Source organism: Ascaphus truei, chromosome 2 (genome assembly GCF_040206685.1).
Source record: "Ascaphus truei isolate aAscTru1 chromosome 2, aAscTru1.hap1, whole genome shotgun sequence".
Taxonomy (NCBI): domain Eukaryota; kingdom Metazoa; phylum Chordata; class Amphibia; order Anura; family Ascaphidae; genus Ascaphus; species Ascaphus truei.
Window position 1 is genome coordinate 170,711,745 of NC_134484.1, and position 23,689 is coordinate 170,735,433.

Sequence of the window (23,689 nt, forward strand, 5' to 3'; positions counted from 1 at the left end):
CGCGCTGAAATATCGTTCGGCTTCAAGAACCCCCCGGTGGGATCGAGAGGCGGGGCCGCGTGGGCGTCCTAACGGCTCCTCCTCCATTCCACCTCCCTCCAAGCTTCAACGTCACTGCCCCCCCCCCCCCTTCGCGCTCCGCGACCGGCCGCTCGTGGTGCGTCATCGTGCCGCGCGGTTGCCATAGAGACCAGGCTCCGCCGGGTGCATTGAGTGGCTTCCTCCCCCCTGGCCCCGCGGAGGATGCTGAGCATGCAGCGGAGAGCCAAGGAAGAGGAGGATGAGGGGACCCGGCCGGGCCAGTGCGAGGTGCGCTGCCCGGGCCCCCGACCCCTGCGCTTGCTGGAATGGAAGGTGTCTCCCGGGAGCCCCGTGCAGATCGGTTCTGTGCTGGCCATGTGCGTCCCGATCCCGGGGGCCGAGGCCAGGGATCCCCGCACGCAGCAGCAGGAGGAAGAGGGGCGAGCTGCGGGGAGGCCGCACAGGACACCCGAGAGGAAAGTCAAGTCGGACCGGGTGGGGGTGGTGCTGGAGCTGTGCGCCCAGCCGGGGCAAGTCATCCCCGCCGGGTAAGGACCGGGGGTAACAAGGAGGTGCGGGCCGGGGAAGGGGCGACAAGGAGGTGCGGGCCGGGGAAGGGGCGACAAGGAGGTGCGGGCCGGGGAAGGGGCAACAAGGAGGTGCGGGCTGGGGAAGGGGTAACAAGGAGGTGCGGGCTGGGGAAGGGATAACTAGGAGGTGCGGGGAAGGGGCAACATGGAGGTGCGGGCTGGGGAAGGGGCAACAAGGAGGTGCGGGCTGTGGAAGGGGCAACAAGGAGGTGCGGGCTGGGGAAGGGGCAACTAGGAGGTGCGGGCTGGGGTTGGGGCAACTAGGAGGTGCGGGCTGGGGTTGGGGAAGGGGCAACAAGGAGGTGCGGGCCGGGGTTGGGGAAGGGATAACTAGGAGGTGCGGGGGAAGGCAGCTCAGATTGTGTGTGTTGGATGATTCCCGCCAGGGATAAGGAGAAATAACTTGATGCTGTTTGGTAATTCTCTGCTCTCAATGTTTACAAGGAAAAACAGACATGCGGAAACGCGTTTTATTTCACTTTTTTTTTTTTAAATAATTTAAAAGCATCCCCGGGCTCAGTGTTTTGTGAGTGCGGGAGATAACACCTATTTCCCTCCAAATCTCCCTAATGGGCATCCTGGGACAGTGTAAAATTGGGGTCAGTGACAAGTTATAAAGCTCAGGTGATAAAAATGTGCCATAGAATGATACTTGTTTAAGTTAAATATAATACTTTTTACACTTGTTTTTTTTTTTTTAAACCGAGTTTTGGCTTTTATAATATTTAGATTTGATGCATTTTACTGCGATGTCAACAATAGCTATAACATACGATTATCCCTCAATGACCCCTTAATCCCAGGGTATGGAAATCACTTTTTTTTTTTTCTTTCCCCTCCATTCCCAATTTGACAGTTTATTGTACATTTTAGACACCCAGTTATTCTAAAGACCTGTGCTTTTCAACTTGGGTTCCCTGTAATTTGCAGGTCATTTGGAAATTGTACCAAATACAGAAGAATTTACAATGCATCTGATCTCCGACACGCTATTAGAGAGGGTTGGGGTTCCTTACAATGCATCTGATCTCCGACACGATATTAGAGAGGGTTGGGGTTCCTTACAATGCATCTGATCTCCGATACGCTATTAGAGAGGGTTAGGGTTCTGCAGAATTTCACAATAGGGCTTCTTACCCCCAAAAGATTGTCAACCACAGTTGTAGGCAGTCACCCAAGGTTTTGTTAACAAGGTGCAGGGGAGATACGTTTTTAGAGAAGGGGGTCCCTCTGGTACGTTTGTTTTTGAAAGGTCAATATGGATCTGATTCTGAGTTTTCTGGTACTTGCTGACTCTAGCGTTCACCTGGATATGGTGCTGCATTTAAGAGCCTCTGTTTACATTCCATAGATGGGAGTGGTAACTTGCATGTGTCAGAGAGGATTATGAGGAGCACGACCTGTGAGTGTGTAAATAATTGGATTCAGCAGCTAGAGGGTGTTTTGTGCTAGAAAATGCATTTGCTTGTGCTGTACATTGCTCTTTTTTATAAGAGATTCTTAGTGCTGATAAAATCACTAAGGGAAAGTGCTTTATTATAGTGCTTTATTACTGTCGTATTCCCATTTTACTCAATATGGTTATTCTGGTTTTATCCGTAATTCCTTAATAGATGCTTTTGCATTTCCTTCTAATACAATTTGTGCGTAGCCTAGAAATGGAAAGAGGGTGTACGGATGGATTTGTGGGAGGACTGTTTGATAACATTATTCACACCAGTGAGAGCAGCAGCAGATTGTTAACTTAATCCAAAACACATTCTGCTGCTGCTCCCATCTGTGGGACTGCTGTCTCCGGAGAGAAGGAAGAAAGGGACATACTTGTTTTCCTCTAGTGACTGGTCTCCTTTGAGCCCTGGTAGTAAACAATTCTATCTGACAGGCAAGAGGCGTGTCTGCAGCTGAACCACTGCCATGTGCTTCTCTTGGGAAGTATCCCACTAGGGCTAAACTCTGTTAAGCACAATACAAAGAAAATGTTACAAGGCTTCTTTCAATCTCTGAAGTTAGGGCACTACAGTATTTGTTATTTAGCCTCACAACTCTCGTATGCCTCTTGTCACAGTGCACTTCCATTTTGTCCAAAACATAATTTGTGCAAAAACCGTGTATTTTCTGCCCAGCTGTCTGTGTGCGGAACCTTGCATTTAATTTAGTATTTTGACATTTGCAACTGTTAGACACCTGTCAGTTTGTGTTGACATTTGTAGTTTATATATACTGTTTTGTAGTTTGAATGGAAAGATGGCGTCCACACAGAGTGAAATAATCGGCGTCATTGGGTTAGGTTGGTACTGGTAATCAGGGCACAGGAAACTGATACCTTTGCCATGTACAAAAAACAAAAACTTGCACACAACAAAGTGGCCTGTTTCACTTAACGTGCAGGAAGAGATCCATCTCTCAAATAACATGTCTAGGCACCTTTTTGTGTGTGGTTGTTTAATGTGCACATTCGAAGTTTGTAACACAATTGGTGACCATCAAAATCTATTAAAAAAAACAAAACATTTTGTTGTTCAGTAGGAATGATGACTTGCCCACGTTTCCTCCAAATTAACTAAATGCTCTGCATTTTAGAAATGTGGGCAATTGGTACTTTTTGCCCATTTTGAAAATGGGGCTGAATGAATCAACAACACCTTTTCCACCTCCGTGCCCAGGAATATACTGCAAAGGAATATGATGTACAAGTTGTGGCGCTCTTAAAAGCATTTTTGCACAGAACATAAAGGCAGTCAAAGTATATTTATGCTTTTATGCAATCATTTACAACCGTGTTTATGTCCGAGAAACAAGTATGGGACATGTCCCACATATCTGGAAATGATAGAAATCTTGCAGCTTCTCTCTTTTTATAAATGTGTATATTTTATACACACAAACAAAATGTACTTATTACACTTCGGAATAGGCACACTTACAATGCTGTTGTACTGAATTATTGCATTTCAAGTACAATAACAAAAAATGGTGCATGTAAAAGCCAGAGCCAAGTAGATGCATTTTATTCTTGGAGTGCAGTCCCACTTATCCTGTAGAAGAAAAACTTTAACTTTTTTTTCCTTCATATTTCTCATGCCTGTAGTTACGTCTTCGGCCCGTAATATAGTGGGCGCACGCGGCACTTATAGTTGGCTGTGGTTAGCCAGCCATTGTATACTAGGGCAGTGAGGCTATGGCACCAGTGTCTGTGCTGCGCGCCTGCGAGGCTGGCGAAGCGGGCAGCCGAGTTCCCCCGTCTGCAGTGAGCTACGGGGGCGCAGTCGAGACGTCACCCGGCAGGTTCGCCCTCATTGGCTGAACCGCCAGGGGGCGTGGCCTAGCGCTCCGTCGCGAGTTCTTATCTCAATTCTCTTGAGCTGGAGTTTGTCGGTGCAACGCGGCGCCCTCCTCTCGCAGCGGGCCCGTCGCCATTGTGGGGCGGCTCTTGTTCCTGCAGCGTCCGCCACAGCGGGCGATGCAGTTGCCAGCGGGGACCTTGCCTGAGCGTGGAGCCAGGCGATCAGGGGGAAGACTGTGAAAACTGTTTTCGCGCCGCTACCGCTCAGTGTCGTGTGTGTGTCTATCTAAATCTCTATATCTATATCTATCTCTCAAATGGAAATATTACTGTATGCTCATTTGTGTGTATATATATATATATATATATATATATATATATATATATATATATATATTATATATATTTTTTTTTTTTTCATGTAGAGGTATCAGTACCGTGTTAGCCGAGCTTCAATAATCAAAAAATAAATAGATGATACCGTTCTGTGGCTAACGACAAATAAAAGCATTTCGTTAGCCACAGAACGGTATCATCTATTTATTTTTTGATTATATATATATATTGCACAATTTTAATAAATTATTTCTCACGTGTTTTTTTTAATGTTTAAAATATTATATAACACACACACCTTCCCCAGTGACACACAGACCACTTCAAAGTGACACACACACACACAGACCGCTACCAACGACACTCACACACAGTACCCTTCCAAGCACTTTGCTCACAGCAGCACGGACCGTACACTCACAAAGTGTGCGTCACATGCACAGACGTGCTCGCCCACTATATTACTGGCCTTCCAGTACTTCATTTTTTATTTATTTTTTATTTTTTTAAACGTGTTTTTGCCGAGACTTCTTAAAGTAGCTGCCACTGGATGTATTAAGTTGCTTTTTAACTAGCCCCTCCTGTAGCATCCTACAAAATATGGCTTTTGTTGTAAATGTTATTAGCATTGCATTCGTTTTTGTATGGGGCCCAATGGGAGCCTTTATTTCTCCTGTACAAGTAGTTGAAGTGGCTATAAGCAAATGTCTGAATTGCTGTTTCTTTCTATTAATGGGTATTTGTGTAACGTGTTGCGCAGGAGCTACGTTCCTACATTGAGTGTAACTTTGCGTCCCTGCTGGCACTGACCGCGCTCATGGTTGAGAGCGGTGATGTCACCAACTCTCTAAGCATGAGCGCCGGGTGTCCTGGCTATTTTACAAGCGTGCGCGCGGGGGACATTGGAGGCTTGTTGAGCGCACTTCAAAGTCACTTTTTTTGGTCTCAAGCGCCAAGCTTGGGAGAGCGTGCATGCCCACACACTGCATGAGCAGGGAAGGGACAATTTAAATTGCAGGAACTAAAGTTGGCAAGTGCCGCGCTCTCGGTGCTAGCGTGGACGCAGCCTAATACAGAGGCTGAATGTTGATTGAACTGGGGTTAAAAGCAAAGTAACCAGTATGTGAAATGAATAGTTTGCAACTGGGCAGGCTCTGAGTAAGAGTCTTATGTTGTAGCTGGATGGAAGTTGAGCCACTGAATTTGTCAGGAGACAAGTGTCCAGCAGGCTTCTATTTTTACATGAAAAGTAGGGCGCCCAAGAGACTTTACAAGTGCCTGAGGTATAATAGAGCATAGCCGTGTGACTCAAAGAGGACTTCCTTATGCCAGCCTCAGCAGACAAGTCCATAATTGTCCTTTTCCTATCCCTTCCCATGGCAAGTGCGCTCATCAGATGGGACCCCCCCCGAGAATGACTCTTGGTGGGCGAAATATAATTGTAATTATTAAAATTTCCTTCACGAAGAATCTCTATTGTTCTGTTCGACTGTTATTGTTTTTTGAAACATACTTGGACTATATTTTTGTATTTGTTTTTTAAAGCCTCTGGCACTTTATTAATTATTCATAAATTCTTCTCTACTTGTTACCACAAGAACAATTATTTCTTCCCCCCCCCCCCCCCCCCCCCCCTCTGAACTTGTGGACCAGGCAGCATAGAGGGTATTTGGCAATAATCCCCATAGAAGACTGGGTTCAAATGTGGGTCCATGCAATTTGTAAAAAAGGGGGGAAAAAATTAACTACTTTTTTCATTTGTAATTTACTTAACTTTATGTAAAAATAGAAACGGTTTTTACATATCTGTTCAATCCCAATGCTATCTAGTAATTATTGCTTCCTATTATATCCAATTCTGTGCCATCGGTAGCGAAAAAGAAGGGAAATAAATACTCTAGTAACCATGCACCTGCATATAAAAGTTTACAAACCGTCTTATCACAACAGATTAGTTAAGATCATGGCAAAACCCCAATGCATTCAGTCACTGGGGATATAGTTTCCTGAATGGGAGATCTCTTCCCCCCTGCCCCCCCACCACTTTTTTTTTTTTTTGTCCAATGCTGAGAAGTAATGAGCTACAATTTGCATTTTTCAAAAGGCCCTAATTTTCTTCTTTCAAAAATCGAGGCGCACAAAGGCACCAACGTGTAATTTTATTTCAGTATGGGCACCCAAATCTGTAGCCAACATCCAAACTCATCATTCAGACTTTCATGCTACTAAATTGTATGCTACAATCTATAATACTACTTAAACAGGCAGTTCCAACTAATAATTGTTTTTTAATATGAAAATGATTTATGCGGTTTCGTTTTAAATTTTTTTATATTAAGTGGCTTTTAAGGCAATACCTTGGTTTTGAATGCAGACCTTGAAGCTTGTTCGACTACTGCCTGAGGCTCCGATTATACAGATACATTGTGTGCGGGCATATCTGTGAGATCACATTTGAGACGTCGCAGAGCGATGTGCACAAGCACATTCTTCTGCACGCGCAAAGAAATCTGAAATCTGTTCTTGATTGGACGGCTGTGTCACATGAGACGGCTGTCGCCCCCAGAAAACAAATTTGGAAAACGCTTCAACTGTCGCCCGCATTGCAGTAGCAAGCAGCACGACCGCTGCGGTAGGTATAGGCGCTTTGCGGGGATGCGTACTGTTTGTTTTGGCGCTGCGCGGTGCGCCACATGTATTTTTGGTATAATCACGGCCTGAAACTTGATGTCATGCAGCACAGCAGTCCCCATGTGGTGCATTGTGAGAGTGCGTCTGCATCACAACTCGTGTGGCTACTACATGAGGATGGACAAGATTCTGTTATCCAATATCAGAGCCGTCTCAGCCCTTCAGAGCTGAAGGAATAAATAGGGATTTAGAAAGACTACTAAAGAAAGCTGTAAAGAAAGAAAAATGGACTTGTACACTCTGGATAATCTTATTTGCATGTTGATGCAAACGATTTTAGTTTATTACGTATTCCTTTTTGCATTAATGACTGACCTATAATTCAGACTGCAGCAAATTTATATGCATATTTTAATTTTTCTAACAATACGTTGAATTTTGTATTAATGCTCCCTAGCTCAACAGCTGCTCATATTTAAAACAGGAAAAACATGCATTTTCTGACCAGATTTAATGCATGCAAAGACTATATTTTAACCTTCTATCCATTGTACCATTTATCAAGCCTTGTATGCTTTCTACAGTTTCTTTCCTCGTTTTGTAATGTAACCAACCTTTGCAGAGACTGAAGGATCATAAAATGTCACCGATTAACAGCCCTGAACTGTAGGAGCATATTCGTCTTAGACACTGGCCTTCATGTTAAAAGGGTCTCCTGCAACTGAAACACTCTGGTCAGCGCTATTCTTACCATCCTGGCGGCATCCCATCGCTATTCAATATAATGAAGGGCACATGACTGGAGCACTATCGCAGAGCCTTTGCATAACAGCCCAGCATTGAAAAGGTTACATGAGTGTTAATTCATAGATGGGGGTGTATCATGGGATGAACATACAGGTGCTACAAAGAGATCCCCCGAAAACCTAGGTTAAATCAATCAGGCGACTCTCGGAAACTGTGCACTCTATGTATAATACTATCCTAATGAGTGAGTTGGGCATCTCTGTGGAAGGCAGGAACATCTGAAGCGTATTCTCCTCCGGTGGTGCTCTCACTCGGGTGCTGTTTACCTATGTGAACTCGCACCCTCCACATCACAGGTACAGAACGTTAATCCCTTCAATGGTTGCGCTGAGCGGGCGCTCGCACTGGCCGCGATGAAACACATTGCTGCAATGTGTGAGCGAGTGCCCATGCATACATGGCACTTGGCTGCTTGCCGAAGCAAGCAAATTTGAATTTGCCGCTCCGCTGGCGCGTCATGTGTGTGGTTTGCCCAATGAGGGTGAACCAGCTCTGTGATGTCATGGCCACGCCCAACACGGCTCCCCCACCCCCGCGCGCGCTAACCTAGCCGTCCACAAATCTCCCGGCCGAGCAGAGCGTGTGACGTCACTGCGCCAGCGCGCTCGCTCCCTGCCTGGCCGCAGCCTAGAGCAGTAAAATTCTGGGCAATGTTGAAATCCCTACTCTGGTTAAAATTCCGGGCATTACCCAGTCAGTAATGGCCAGAATTTTTGGCAGGTTGTCAAGTTTTTTATTTCTAGCCAATCCGCTTTTCCTTTGTCAGAACAGCTCTGAGACAGGGCAGGGGATTGGTCAAGAGGCAGTAGCCAGGCAGTGACTCCTCCCCCTCCCTCCATGCACAGAGCTCCGCGCAGGACACAGTGAGAGGGAGAGTGTGTTTGTAGCTGCAAACTAAGTGTCTGTCTGCAGTTTGTTTGTAGCTGCAGTTTCTGTCTTTTGTGTGTGTGTGTGTCAGCAGCAGCAGTGTTTGTAGCTGTAGCAGCAGTTTGTGTAGAGCTGCAGTGTGTGTGTGTGTGTGTGTGTGTGTGGCAGCAGAGTTTGGGTGTAGCAGGTGTGTGTGTGTGTGTGTGTGTGTGTACACACACACAGGGGGCGGCAGCGTGGATATAGATAGCTGCAGCGTAAGTGTATATAGAGGTGCTTTTAATGTATTTCCCATTTTATTTTAATTTAAAAAAAATATATAACTATACAAAAGTTTCTTTAAGAAAAAAGCCCACATTTAGCCTAAAATGATAATAATCCCCTCTGAACAGGGCATTACTGGCCAATATTGCCCTGTTCTGAGGTGATTATTACTTAATTATAATGCTCTTCCAGCCCAACAGCAGTTAAACCAGTGTCATTGCTCGAGAGAATGAATGTTTTGTGAAGGCACATTGAATGGAACGTGTTTTCATGGTGCCATGTTGGAACCTGTTCAAAAGACGCTAAAAAGAAATTCAACTATTTTTTTTTCTACTGTATACTTTACAACTGGTCAATCAAAATGAATCCCGATATCAAAATATATATGCATACTTGGAATAAGGTGCGTGTCTCCCAAAAAGCGTAACCAGGCTTCCAAGTAATCAGGAAAACTAACATGGAAGGGAGACCACAACTAAAACATTCAGACTCGCTGTTTCAGGTTTCTTAGTGCATGTAAAGAAAATTTTACCAGAATACTTCCATTGTGATCAAAAATTGCCTTTACTGACCAGGAATCAGGCAAACATCCCCCAAAAATCGACGTTTCAGGGCCACATTGCCTTTCCTTGATATGAAATGTAGTGGTTTTTTTGTATTAGGCTAAGGCCCCGCTGCACGCGCCCGCACCGCGATCTGCAGTGAATTTTTCCGCGCGTGGCCAAAACGGTTGGGGGGGGCGCAGCCATGCCGTGAGGGGCGGGACTATCACACAGCCGCTCGCACGCAGGCACCAAGGCGAAGGCTGCTCAAAGCTCAGAAAGGAGCGCAATAAAATATATATAATAAAGTCAATGATTTATTGGACAACTGGTTGCACATGAGGGAAAATTCAGCATGTGTTCTTGTAGAAGTGGCCGAAGACAGAAATGTGCAGTGTGGGAGTTCCAATGGACAACGCTACCTGGGATAAGCATAAAACAGAGGGGAAATATATTACCTCTGTTGATCCCGTAGTGTAGCACTCCGTTAACACTGTGTATCTGTCCGGTCTTGGGCGTAGGCGTCGTAGACTCCAAGTCTGCTGCTGCTTCCTTCTCTCAAACTCTGTGGAGCTCCCGAGTGCTGGTGGTGTGTGTCCACTTCCGGTCCGTCCAGGAATGCTACCCTCACTCCGCGAGTAGTGTAAGTGTAGCAGAGAATCCCATATAACGTGCCCTCACAGCCTCAGTGCGTCTCTCCAATCGGCAAGCAGTATACAGGAAGATAGGGATTGGTATGAGACTGCAGCGTCCAGGAAAAAAGCACCCTCAGCTCACCAGGTATGAAATGGATAAAAACGTTTATTTAACTACATAAAAATGAAAAAAAGACAAACAAAATACAGAAAAACTCAACCTCCTACGCGTTTCAGGCTCTAAAAGCCCTTTCTCACGCAGGCACTCGCGCGCACACACACAAATACCCATGGGGGGTGAATCGGAGCACGGGGGATTTGGAAGGATCGGAACGGGGGGGGGGGATCGGAGCACGGGGGTGTGATCGTAGCAGAGGGGGGAATCGGATTGGCTGCCTTGCGTGTCACGTGACGCGGCACTCGCCGAAACCACAAGCTCCTTGTAGCTCCGGCTGGCTGACGCGTCACAGCACGCAGTCAGCCACGCCGGAAGGAGCCAGGGGGGACATCCAGACCGGAGGCAAGCAGCTGGTGGACTGCGGCCGCAGCGGGACCAAAGCCTTAGGCTGTTTGGATACCACGCATAGTGACGTCAGTTCCGGTGCTAGCGGCCGCCGACACGTATACAATGTGGCAGGTATTACTCTTTTGAACATCGCCTGTAACGTTGTTTTTTTTTTTTTTGCGGGGGCATTTGCCTGATTGCTGGTCAGTAAATGTTTGTGTGCTGTCTCCCCTCCATGTTTGTTTACTTTATAACTGGAAAATAAATGGCGCACTGTACTATGAAATACAGTGCATATATTTTATTTATGAAATGTTTTACCTGGAAATACATTGTTACCTCTTGTTTTCAAGTATGTCCTGGGTACAGACATATGGCAATACATTGTTGCACGTTTTTATTTAAAGACATTTCATAGACAGTTGAGGACAATATGTTATGGGCGTTTTTAACAGTTTTATAGACAAAATTAGAATGTGAGAGCTGACGTCTTTTTAAATAACATAAATTAGCGGCGGCTTTGGAAGTCTGGTAGATTGTTCCAGTTGTGTGATGCACTGTTAAAGGAGAGGAGCTACTGGATTCCTTGTTGAATCTTGGGACCGTGAACAGTTTTTTAGAGCCAAATCTCAGGTGATAATGCTGCATGTGGTAGGGGTGAGGAGCTTCTTCAGATAGTCTGGTAGCTGGCCCAGGAAGTATTTGAAGGCGAGATAGGAAAAATGTACTTTGTGTCTGGATTCCAGTGATGGCCGATCTAGTTCTTGGAGCATTTCAAAGTGATGTGTGTTGTAATTATATTGTAGGACGAAGCGGCATATTAAATTATAGAGGGTGTCTAGTTTGGGGTGCTATACTATGTCCCCATAGTCTATAATTGGCATTGGCTTCTGCTGTTATTGCATTCATGAGGGGGGGAAAGGGGAGTAACTGCTCCTTTTAATCACACAACAGTTCTTCATAGTTGCAGTTGTACACAATCTTTCATGACACCAACTCTTTTCAGGTGTAGTGTTGCCTACTCTTGTTTAGAAGAACAGAACATGTTGTGTAAATCTCTAGCTAAGTATTTGAAATATCAAATACAAAAGTTAACACCCCCCAAAAAATCTTACTCACAGCAGGGGAGACAAATGCAGATATTCAAATGTTGTTTGGGATTGACCTGTCATTCAATTGTTGTTTTAGTTTTCTAGCAATATACAGTGACGAAAGTTTGAACCTCTTAGGATTTTCACATATTTCAAACCTAAAATGTCATTAGATCTTAATCTAAGTCCTAATAATAAAAACAGATAACCTGATCTAGCAAATGACACAAAAACATGATACTTTTTTTTTTTCAACTTCAAAGTTTTTATTAGGTTATACAATTTGAACATTATAACACCGTCCATTGTTTCACATCATAATACACATATAAGCATTTCAACCCCACCCCTCACAACCTGGGGTAGTGTTCTTTCGTAGTCAACGCTGGACATACAACATATACTCACAGGACGGACAGACCTGACCGACGAGACCAAGACATGACAACAACGGGTATACACACTCGGGGAGGGGGGAGATTCTGCGGGAAGGTCCAGGGTCAGCAGGCATCTGCCTTTTTAGTTGTTGCTAGCTGGTCTCCGCCTATGTTGCTTCTTTCTCGCATCTCTTGGTTCTGGGAGGGGTCCTACCTGTCTCGTATCTACGTAGTCGTGAGTCCTGCTCAGTCACCAGAGAACGCATCTATAGTTATTAATGCAAAATTGCGCTGGCATCCAGCCCGGGGATGTCTGTCTGGGCGATCCACGGCGCCCAGACTTTTAGGAAATTGAGGCCAGTGTCGTTGACCCAGCTCGTCAACTGTTCCATCTGGCAGACGTGCCAAATTCTGTTCCTAATTCTGGGGATTACTGGTAGATCTTGCTGTTTCCACACTGCTGCGATCTCGCACCTGGTGGCGGTTGCAAAATTTGCAACCAGTTTGTATGCCGACTTTGGCAATCCCTGGATCCGCCTGCCCAAGAGGAACAGCCACGGGTCCAGGGGGATCTCCAAATTGAGAATCCTTTGTATCCATTCCCTAATGTCTTCCCAAATCGGGACCACCTTCGGGCAGGACCACAGCATATGTAGTAAGTCGGCTACCTCCCCACATTGCTTTGGGCAAAGCGGGGAGTATCCACTGACAAATTTAGACAGTTTCAGTGGGGTGTGATACCAGCGCATCATGACCTTATATGCGTTCTCTTTTAACGTTGAGCAGATGGAGCTTTTGGCTGCCGCTTGTAGGATGTGGGCCCAGTCTTTGTCCTCTAGAGTCTCTCCTAAGTTTGTCTCCCATTTCGTCATGTAGTTCAGTTGTGGTTCATCGGGTCCTTCTGGACAGATTACTTCCCTATACATTCTAGAGGTAAGTCCCCTTGTGTCCGTTTCTCTAGAACACAGCTGCTCAAAATTGGTTCTTGCTGGCCGAATTGGGAATTTATTGTAAAAAGCTCGGATCTGGAGGTAACGAAAAAGTTCGATATTTGGCAAGCCTTTCTCTGGTTTAATTTGTGTGAAAGTTTTAATAAAATAACATGATACTTTTTAAACATTTATTGTTCCACAAATGATTTAACGTTCAATATCCATGTGTGAAAAGTATGTGAACCTTTAGATTCAGTACTTGGTGGCACGCCCTTGAGCAGCAATGACTTCAACTAAGCGTTTCCTGTAACTGCTGGTCAGACTCTCACATAGTTTTTCAGGAATTTTGGCCCATTCCTCCTTGCAGAACTGTTTCAACTCCAGTGACATTTGATGGCTTACTAGCATAGACCGCTCTGCTTCGGGTCCTGCCACAACATTTCGATGGTGTTTAGGTCTAGACTTTGACTAGGTCAGTCTAAAACGCAGAATTTCTTTTGCCGCCATTATTTTGTAGATCTGCTTGTATGTTTAGGATCATTGTCTTGCTTCATGATTCACTTTCGCTTCAGCTCATGGACGGGTGTGGCCTGACGGGTGTTCTCCTCTAGAATCTTCTGATACAATGCAGAATTCATGGTTGTGTCAATGATGGCAACGCGAACAAGTCCTAAGGCCGCACTTATAGTGCTGGCAACGTGACCGATGACGTCACCCGCGCAAGTTGCAATTTTATTTTTAGCGACGTTGCTGGCGACAAGGCCAGTGACGTCACTAAAGGGGGCGGGCCGCGCAAATTGATTGGTTTAGAGACAGTCGCATGTGGCGACTCTCAAATATAGCAAATTTACTGGCTTCCAAATTTTTTGTCTCGCCATCGCGCTTACTATAAGCGCTTGTGACGGAGTCAATGGATTTGTTTCGGAGTGACGTCGCGGTCGGAAAGCACTAAGCGCAGCCTAAGGCCGTGCGTATAGTGCCTGCGACCACGACGCGTGACGTCACCCCTAGCGAAAGTTGTATTTCGCGCGGGCGACCAGGCCATTGATTGGTTCAGGGGCTGTCACATGAGGCGCCAGCCCCTGAAAAATCAAATATTCCTGGCTTAAAAAAAATCGTCGCCAGCATTATAAGCGCGGACTAAGGCAGAAAAGCAGCCCCAAACCATCACACTCTGTTAGGACCAATATGTCAGGCCAGAATCTGCACTCATGTTAAGCTTCCATTTTGTCTGGTCATAACTAGTTAAGATTCTGTAGTCAGCCTTTTGCTGAAATATAATTCCTAAATGCACACAGTTTCTGCTAAATTACATTTCTTTTCTTCCTGCTAAGGATATTGCTAAGATACTTTTGTGTTGTCAATTTCCTGATGTTTTAGTTAGAATATAATAGAATGGTTCTCTGCAAGAAGCAAAATAGTGTAATATAGTTGCTAAAGACTCAAGGTCTCTTTTGATAACAGACAATTAATAAGCTAAGACATTGATTGTATTGTAAAAGACACGTCCCAAAAGTCACGCCACGAATATGTCCTGCCCCTAAATCACGCCTCTAATCAAAGCTACGCCCAAGACACACCTAGGATACGCCTATGTTACACCTAGGATACGCCTATGTTACGCCTCTAACCAATATCTTCTTTTTTCTGTATAAAAGTCATTACCCTATGAGTAATAAATAGAGACAAAGGATTTGAAACCTGGCGTGCGTTATGTTTCATTTCGTTCGTCTTCCAGGCCTGATAAAGTTCATCAGAAATCGAAGATAACAGTGGCAGGGCATGAAAACTTCTCCGGGGAAGTCTGCTGCAAACGGTGCAGATTGTGTCCAGTCACAAGGCTTCAGTTTTCTTTGCAGAGAATAGGTTCCTTTTGGTTCTGAGGCCAGGGGAAGGAAATAACGGATTTTCCTTCAGTTTGGCTTCAGTTTTTCTCTGCAGAGAATAGGTTCCTCTCGGTTCTGAAGCATAGGCGAGGAAATTAGATTTCCTTCACACTCCTTCACACTCCCACCACCATGCTTAACGTTTGGGATGAGGTTCTTCTGTTTAAATGCAAAAGGTATCTCATTAAGGCTAAAAAGTTCTACCTTTTCAGTCGTCTGTCCAGAGGACATTGTTCCAGAAGTCTTGTGGATCATCTATGTGCTGCTCTTTGGTGAACTTCAGATGGGCAGCAATGCTCCTTTTTTTTTTTTTTTTTTTTAGAGAGCAGTGGTTTCCTCCTGACTATCCTTCCATGAACACCCATTCTTGTTCAGTTTTTTTCTGATAGTTGAGTCATGAACACTCACATTAGCCAAGGCGCGAGTGGCCTTCAGATTTTAGGATTTTATTCTGGGGATTTTTTTTTTTTGTGACTTCCTCGATCTGCCAGTTTGGTCTTAAAGAGATTTTGGTAGGACAACCGCTCCTGGGTATAAAATGGGACGTTTGGCTGTGACCAAAATGCCGCTGGCGTTCTGCCGATGGACATTTTGCCGTGACGTCCACTCCAGCACCCGACAAGCGAAGCCAGGTCTGCTGCTCCGGCAACTGCTTGTTTAAATGTTCCGACCTGGACTGCTACACTGCCTAGACAGGTTGCTCTGATGCGCTGTGTACGCAGGGTTGCGGTTTCACTCGGGACATTTAAACATGCCGTTGGGTGTGGCGGACCTGGCTTGTCGGGGACTGACATTGCAGCGAAGTGTCCTCCGGTGGCGTTTTGGTTGTGGCCGCTTATCTTAGACCACCTATCAAAATAAATTTCTATATATATTTATTTTTGAGGGTTTTTGTCAGTTTTTTTTTTTTTTGTACCCACCATAACCTTAATAATTGTGATTAGCTAAGCTGCAGATCGATCCGTTCTCCTGTAATCGATTCCTTGCTTGAGTTATTTCATTCAGTAATTGCACTGCATTGTGGGCAATGTAGTCCAGCAATATTATGTGACTGGGCAGTTACTAGATACAATTGGTGCACTGCTAGAGAGAGGGCGGGGCTCAAGAGCCAGAGCTTATCAGAAGGGGAAGGGGGCTGTCACTTTGGAAATGCTTCTTACATTAGAAACGTTAAAAATGTCTTCAAAACAAAAACATTTTTATTTATTTTTATAAATGCTACAAGCATTTTCTCATAGTACAGAACTGATTTATTAAAATAAATAAATAAAAGCGTGTAGGATATTGCTTGAACTGCAGCTTTAACAATGAACAGCCTGCGATGCACTACATAATGCTTTTATTCTTCAATGGACACACATTTGCTTTGTCGGCTAATATGGGTAATATTTCTGTGCATTGCTTATAAAACTTGTTCTACCAGATATGGTTACACGCTGCTCAGGGATTTTACTGGATATGGGCACGATTTGTCCGGTGCATATAAACCACTGCTTTTATCTTCGTACGCGTATCTGTGGAGACATTCAAGCCGGCTTCAGAAATGGAGAAACTATAAAAGCTGCAGTCCCCTCAAATGTGTGTTTTTTTTTCGTTTTTTTTAAACAGATTTTTAAAATCTTTTTCAAATGTCTGACCATTTTGGCCTCCTTCATTTACAATGAGGACTCCTAAATGGGTGTGTGATTTGCCTTTTAAAATATAACAACCCTTACATTAAGTTGTGCATGTTTTTTTTTTTTTTTTTTGGTGGCTTCTCTTCTCTCCCCCCCCCCCCATTATAATTCTTGTTTATGCACGTGTAATTTGGACCTTTGTCATTTCTGTTGGCTCCTCCTTTTTTTTGTTATTTGGTGTCACTGAGGAGAATTATACCCTCCCCTACCACACGTGAGGTGTTTCTCTATTCTCTGATATGGAAGTGTGTGCATAATTCTAGTGGCATCAAAGAGGTGAAGGAGACAAATGATTGAAAATCAGACTGCTTGTTTGAGTCCCTACTGGAAAGGAAAAGCGTAAAAACAAACCATTAAGGATGAATACATTTGTTTAAGCCAGGAATTGTAATGCTTTGCATGCCTCTGTGGCAAAGAATGGGTTAACTGTGCAATCCTGTCTGTCCTGCCAGAAAAGAGTGTCTGTTATCCCTAAACAAATCTATATCACAAACGCTTGGCTGCTTTCTTTCTTTTAAACGTAAGATGAATAGGGAAGTGTTTTGAAGTGTATTCCTTACCTTATCCCACGGAGTCCTTATCAGAGAACCAATACAGTGGTTGGGAGGTGTGACTCTGGCTGTACAAGTAGGGTGTCCGGTTTTCACCCAGACAGGCGGTAATTCCGTTGCCTGTCTGGTATAAAATCGGAGGTAATACCGGACACATGTGTCGGGTATTACCATTTTTGCGTTGGCGGAGGGCAGCGCGAGGGCAGGCAGTGCAAAGAGAAGTACTGAGACTGGGAGCGGGCAGGAGCACTCGTGTGTGTGTGTGTGTGTGTGTGTGTCTGTGTGCAGCCTGTCTCTGATTGGAGGAGCGGAGAGCCAATCAGAGGACAGCTGGGGCGGAGTCCACACCCCGGCGGCCCAGAGACGTCTGTGTCCTTCCTGGCAATAAGGTAAGGACACAGATTGGGGGATGGGGGAGCAAGGGTGAGATAGGGGGGGAGCTACAGGGTGAGATGGTGAGAGGATGGGGGGGGGGCAGGGTGATATGGTGACAGGATGGGGGGCAGGGTGAGGTGATGGGGGGGGGCAGGGTGAAAGGATGGGGGGCAGGGTGAGAAGATGATGGGGCAATAAGATGATAATGGGGGGGGGGAATAAGATGGTGATGTGGGCCTGCCTTGGGAGATGAGATCATGATGATGGGGGATATTTTAAATGTATTGGGGAGGTTGGGGTATAGTTTAAATGTATTGGGGAGGTAGGGGTATATTTTAAATGTAGTGGGTAGGTGGGGGTACGTTTTTTAAATGTAGGTTATATTTTAAATGTACTGGGGAGGTGGGGTTATATTTTAAATGTACTGGGGAGGTGGGGTTATATTTTAAATGTACTGGGGAGGTGGGGTTATATTTTATGTATTTGGGGAGGTGGGTTTTTTTTTAAATGTGTTTGGGGAGGCGTGGGTGTCCAGTATTTTTGGACAAGCCACCTGGCAACCCTATGTCCAAGCACTGGCGGATCACACAGTGACATTGCACAAAAGGAAATGAAACCCCTCCCAAGTTTAACCTTAAAAAAAAAAACATTCCTTCTAGGTGTCAGATTGGGGCCCCGAGCCTGCACAACTCCAGTCCTCGAGGGCCGCAAACAGGCCAGGTTTTCAGGATATCCCTATTTCAGCACAGCTGGCTTAATTGAGCCAGCTGTGCTGAAGTAGGGATATCCTGAAAACCTGGCCTGTTTGCGGCCCTCGAGGACTGGAGTTGTGCAGGTCTGGATTAGGGTAATAAAAGCATCCCTCACCCAGTTGTGTAACCCCATAAACCGATCAGTGGAATTAGTTAACGTTGGTCCTAGGAGGGGTGGCCCTTTCTTAAGAGCGCCATCTGGTAAGCGGTTTACAATGGTTTTTTTTGTTTTTTTTAATGTATATCATTTCACTTATCTTAGGGAGATGGTTTCACTTGAAACCTTGCTTTAAATCTTGCACTAAATCTTCTTCCCCCCCTGTGTTTTTTTTGTTTTTTTGCAGTGGTGTTTTAGTGAGGTTATCGAGCTGTAACCATCCTGTGGTTATGAAGGGCTTGTGTGCAGAATGCGGTCAGGACTTGACACAGTAAGTCATTTTCCCCCTCATTTTATATATTGGTTTGTTTCTAACTTGTGACTACTTTCTCTTAAATCGAGGTTGCACTGGAAAATATTTGTAGACGACCATACTAATTACAGCTGTCATGAGCTGTAAAAGGTAGTCATGCAAAACAAATCTGTACATTAGGGCTGCGATCTCTGCTTTGAGGGGGGTTTGGGGCTCGGCCGTATATCAGTTTTTTTTTTTTTTTTTTTTTAAATGGACTTTTATGTGGCATAACACTAGGCTGAGTTTAGCTCTTTCACTGCCAGAAGGATCTGTAATAGATAATAAAACGAAGAAGCCCTCTGACTTTTTACGCTCAAAAATGCAATGAGGAACCAAGGCTTGTGAGATGATAGAGCTTCACTTTGTCCTCTATTCATATGCAGTGAAGTTTTATGGCTACACAAAAACGATTAAAATGTATAAAATATGATCACATGCGTTATTTTTTTCTACGTTGTGTGTGCCAGCACCCAATTCTTTCTACTGCATGTAATTCCACCCCACCCACTCCCTTTTCCCTGTGCTTGACACATACTCTCTCCTCCTGCCCACAGCACACCTGCAACTCTCCCACCTTTTATTCCCTCTGCCCCCCATCTCGCCCTGCATAGATTCTCCCCTTACCCTATGATGCATTCCCACCCCTGACCCAAACAAATCTCCTGATGCCAGCCATGTGCACTATAGTTTCAGCCATGCTAGTTTAAAATTGCCACGCGAAGAACCTCGGTGTCATGTCAGCCAAGTGTGGTGTTGCTGACTGGGAACAGTGTACGGTCAGATCACACATTGGGCATGAACAATGTTCTCAAGCCAGGCCGCTCTTTTAATGACCTCTTCAACACAGACACTGGGGAGACACCAGTTAATGTATCAGGGCAAAAACAAAAGCTCCAGATGTATCAAAGAAAAAATATATATTGATTTTAGTTAGATTATTTTTCCGTTTGATACATACAGTATTTGACATTTTTTTTTATTCTTTTGCCTTAGAATTGCACCACCTTGATTTATATAGATACTATAGAGCAGGCGTTCTAGTACAGAGGCAGGGTGCAGCCAATAGGACCCCATATTACCTAGCTTGTACCGCTGGGAACATATTCCGTCTTGAATTCGTCTTAGGCAGACCGTGAACGTTTTCTCATTTCATTCTTGGGGCCGTTATATAGTGCGCGCGCCTGTACGAACGCGCATGCACGTGACGCACACTTTTTGTGTGTATGCTGTGAGTGACTGGGTTGGAAGGTAATGTGTGAGTGTATGTGTGTATAGATTGTGAGTTAAAAATGTATTAAATATTATTGAAGAAAAAATACATGTTGTTATTTTTATTGTGCAGCTTTGACACACAGACACACACACATAACAGCGGCGGGAAATCATCATTTTCCCCATCTTCTCCCTCGTCGCCCGGCTCCATGCTCACTGCCGTGCGTGTGCGCGGCCCTATTAGAGAAAGGCTGACTAACCACAGCCACTTATAAGTGCCGCACGCACGGCGGAGCGCACGCGGCCACCATATAACAGCCCTGACTTGGAAGACTGTTTTCTTACTGTCATAAATCAAGTATGTGTATGTCTACAAAAAAAAAAATGAAACCACACTTTCAGAACATATCGATTTTTAAACCAAAGTTCAAATGAAGTATAACACACATTTTATAAGACAATCAAACGTCCTTTTTTGCATTAAATGAAATAAACAATCCTGAGAACAACTGCTAAATGCACCAACGTTTACGTAAGATAATTGAAGAGTAAATGCAGCTGTTCAGCCTAAAGCATTTTCACAATTAAATTACTGAGTAGCCAATTACTGCCAGGAAAATGGCCCATTAGGTATAAAGCTTTTGGCATATTAACATTTCCTTATCCCTTTGAGAACATTTTACAAAGCTTATTTGCCATCCGATAAGATGCTGATTGTGCCACATATGTCTCTTGCATAAATAGGCTCTCAGAAAGCCCCCCAAAATTACCACTATATATGTATGTATGTGTCAAAAGGAGTGCTACTGGGCGTGGCTAATTGTATAAAACAAGAAACAAAGTCCAGAACAACATCCAATGTGACAAAAATACACAGTGAAATACCTATATATATCTCTTGAAAAAAGGGTAATTTAGTTAACCCTTTGTCCAAAGCATATAAGCCTGCGAGCCACTTTCAAGGCATGACCATAATATCGCAGGTCCTAACACTAACTGATTAAAATCCTTATTTACCTCCTATAATTAAAGGAAGGATGGTCCTGGCATTGAACCTGTCACAACCAGCGGCATGAAAAGAAAACCTGCTTACTTGGACAGTGGGGAGGGGCGAGCTTTAAACCCTGAGTGGGAGGAGCCACTAACCTATAAAACACCTGAGACCAGCTGGATAAAGTTAACAAACACACAGATACCCGCAAGCTCTCAGAAACTGGAGATAATTCATCTGGTATCTCCTCTTTAGATCATACTCCTTACGCAAGACAAGCAACATATTGGAAAGCTGTCCTTTCAGTAACTAATAAAACGTGTTTTTTTTTTTTTTTTTTTTTAACACTTAAAACGTTTTCTTTCATTCTCTCTGCCTTAATATGGTGAAATATGGCACCGACCATTCTCTATACATAATCAACTTGTAGGGACTGTGCCAACGTATCATGTTGCAGGCTTTTTTTGCAGCGAAAGAGTTAATGAACTATAAACTCCTCAGTCACACCTCTATAAGTGAGGGAAAACATGGTGCCAATTTAAACAAATCTATAGACTTGGAATCATTTTGATTTTACTAGATGCTGTTATTGCAGAATGTAAAGCTAGTAGACCTAAATACAATTTCCATTTTTCTTTTGTTGCAAGCTAAAAGATGTTGACCAAATATACACAACTGTGTCTTAATGCTATTCATACAGATGTATCCTGATTTATGTTCCCCAGATCCACGGGTAAAAAAAAAAAAAAAAACTTGATATGCTGTGCTTTAGTCTACAACCCAGAGGGAACTGGGGGGGCCTACATCTGTATATGTTTTATACTTGGAGGACACCAGCTTTTTGAATGCTTGGTTAATCACCCTGGAGATACTTTGCATGCACCATATACAGATCTATAAACATGGAAGCAATACAGGAATGATGAGAATCCAAAGCCTACACATCTTAGCCCTATATAATCTGTCAAGTGTGCAGACACATCCATTATTGTGGGCATGTACACTTGAGATACGTATCTCTTATTTCCCCAAGCTGGTCACAGTAACGTTGATCCTGCTGCAGTGCCTCGGCAAAATCTACCAATATTTAACCATAACCTGCTTTCAACTTTAAGTGTTAAAGTGACCTTTATTTGTAATGCACCACAGGACTGTAAAAGTTAATCAACTCTGGCCACTCTAGTACTGTACTGAGAAATTTGTATTGTATATTGCAACATACAAATGTTGCATTCTTCTCCCGGATAACAACATATCCCACTAGAATTCAGAATATTGCAGCATTTATACTGCTTCAACACAGCCGTCCATAGGAATCAATGGCTGTGTTGCAGTAGTATATCACTGTTCCAACATCACACTAGGCAGAACAATGAAGTCTGCTACATCTGTGCAGTCACCTTACTTGTGCATCAGCTGCTTTGTCCCTTACTAAACCTTTCATTTGTTCAGGTTACAAAGCAAGAATGGAAAGCAGCAGGTGCCATTATCTACAGCCACCGTTTCAATGGTGCACAGTGTCCCAGAACTCATGGTTAGCTCAGAGGTAAGTATTCCTGTGTAGAATTTAATATGTGGTCTATATATATATATATATATATATATATATATATATATATATATATATATATATATATATATATATATATATATATATATATATATATATATATATATATATATATATATAAAATTAAATGTGTATTTTATTGGTGTGTACTTAATATTATCTGCAAAATAGAAATTGCATGCTTACATTGGCTGTAGTGGTCTATGTTTTTAAAAATCTGTGTCCTCCTATTTGTTGTTTTGTGATACAGAAAGTTGTGTTTCTTACTCGGTTGTGCTGTCTGGCACTAGTGTTTGGGATTTGCTGGTCCTGGGGTGAATCTCTACACTGATTTGCTACGCTGAAATTATTTGTTAGTAAGCCCCTTGGATACAATACTGTAGTTTTTCACCAGCTCTTGCTGTTCTACAAATGTAAATACATTTCTGGTAAGAGTAGATGTCGTGGCATCGGGTAGTGTTTTTGAAATATCGCCCTAATGTATGAAGTATTTTAATGGCTCTACATAATTTGTGTAGGGTTCACAATTCATGCGTTTCCAGGGAAACCCACTCCTGATTCCAGTCAATGGCTCTTTGTGTGCGACATTTACTATGCTCTAAATTACTTTAAACTGATGTTATAATGTTGTGCTCCTTGGAGGTTCATCCTAACGAACACCATACCTACAGACAGGGTGGTACTTTTGACTTCTTAGTGGGTGGGCGCCGGTGAGGGGGTCAGAGGGTGTGGAGAATGGGTCCTCCTGGAACTAAAGAGTTATTTATTATCTCTGTGAATCCTTCAGGGTTCCTGAGATGCTTTATTTTAGTATCCAGTGTTAAATCTCCCATTCGGTTAAACACTATGCGGTAGCTACCAGTTCCCATAGGTCCCGAGGGCCAATAGGAAGCGACAACAAATGTTGTTGTGACTTCCTGCTAGATGACTGGAAGTGCCACCTTTGAAAATTCACGTATCTGATTTTTTTAATTTATTTATTTCCCCCCCTCATGGTTTTTGGTGTACTTGTAAGTCTTTTTGAATGGAGCCGCTCCGAAAAAGGGTCTTCTCTGTTTGCCACCATAATGCGTTAATGATTGTAATAACGGCGGCTACATCTTTAACTGCAAGAATAAACCATATCCTTTTACCAGGTACATAACCAAGTGCTACAACTAGATTGTTAAATCACACAACTACCAGTGAGGCTTTGACATTCGCAGAAGTCACTGCATTTTTCAAATGAAAATCCTAATAAAAACCACCAAAATAATAATGAAAGAAATGTAACTATGGAAATTCACTATTATAAATTGACTTGCATAAAATTAGCTCACAGCAGGCTCTTCTGTCGATCATAG

General features: G+C 43.7%; 1 protein-coding gene across 2 annotated transcripts in view; it reads left to right on the forward strand.

Annotated features, from left to right (window-relative positions):
• The window catches only part of CTDP1 (CTD phosphatase subunit 1), a 143,269-nt gene that overhangs the window by 302 nt on the left and 119,278 nt on the right, over positions 1-23,689 (forward strand). For both annotated transcript variants that reach the window (XM_075585531.1, XM_075585529.1), the window contains exons 1-3: positions 1-569; positions 18,466-18,549; positions 22,229-22,322. The exon at positions 1-569 is cut by the window's left edge. In XM_075585531.1, the coding sequence (XP_075441646.1) occupies positions 244-569; positions 18,466-18,549; positions 22,229-22,322 (504 nt within the window). In that variant the 5' untranslated portion in view covers positions 1-243. The remainder of the gene's footprint in view (positions 570-18,465; positions 18,550-22,228; positions 22,323-23,689) is intronic.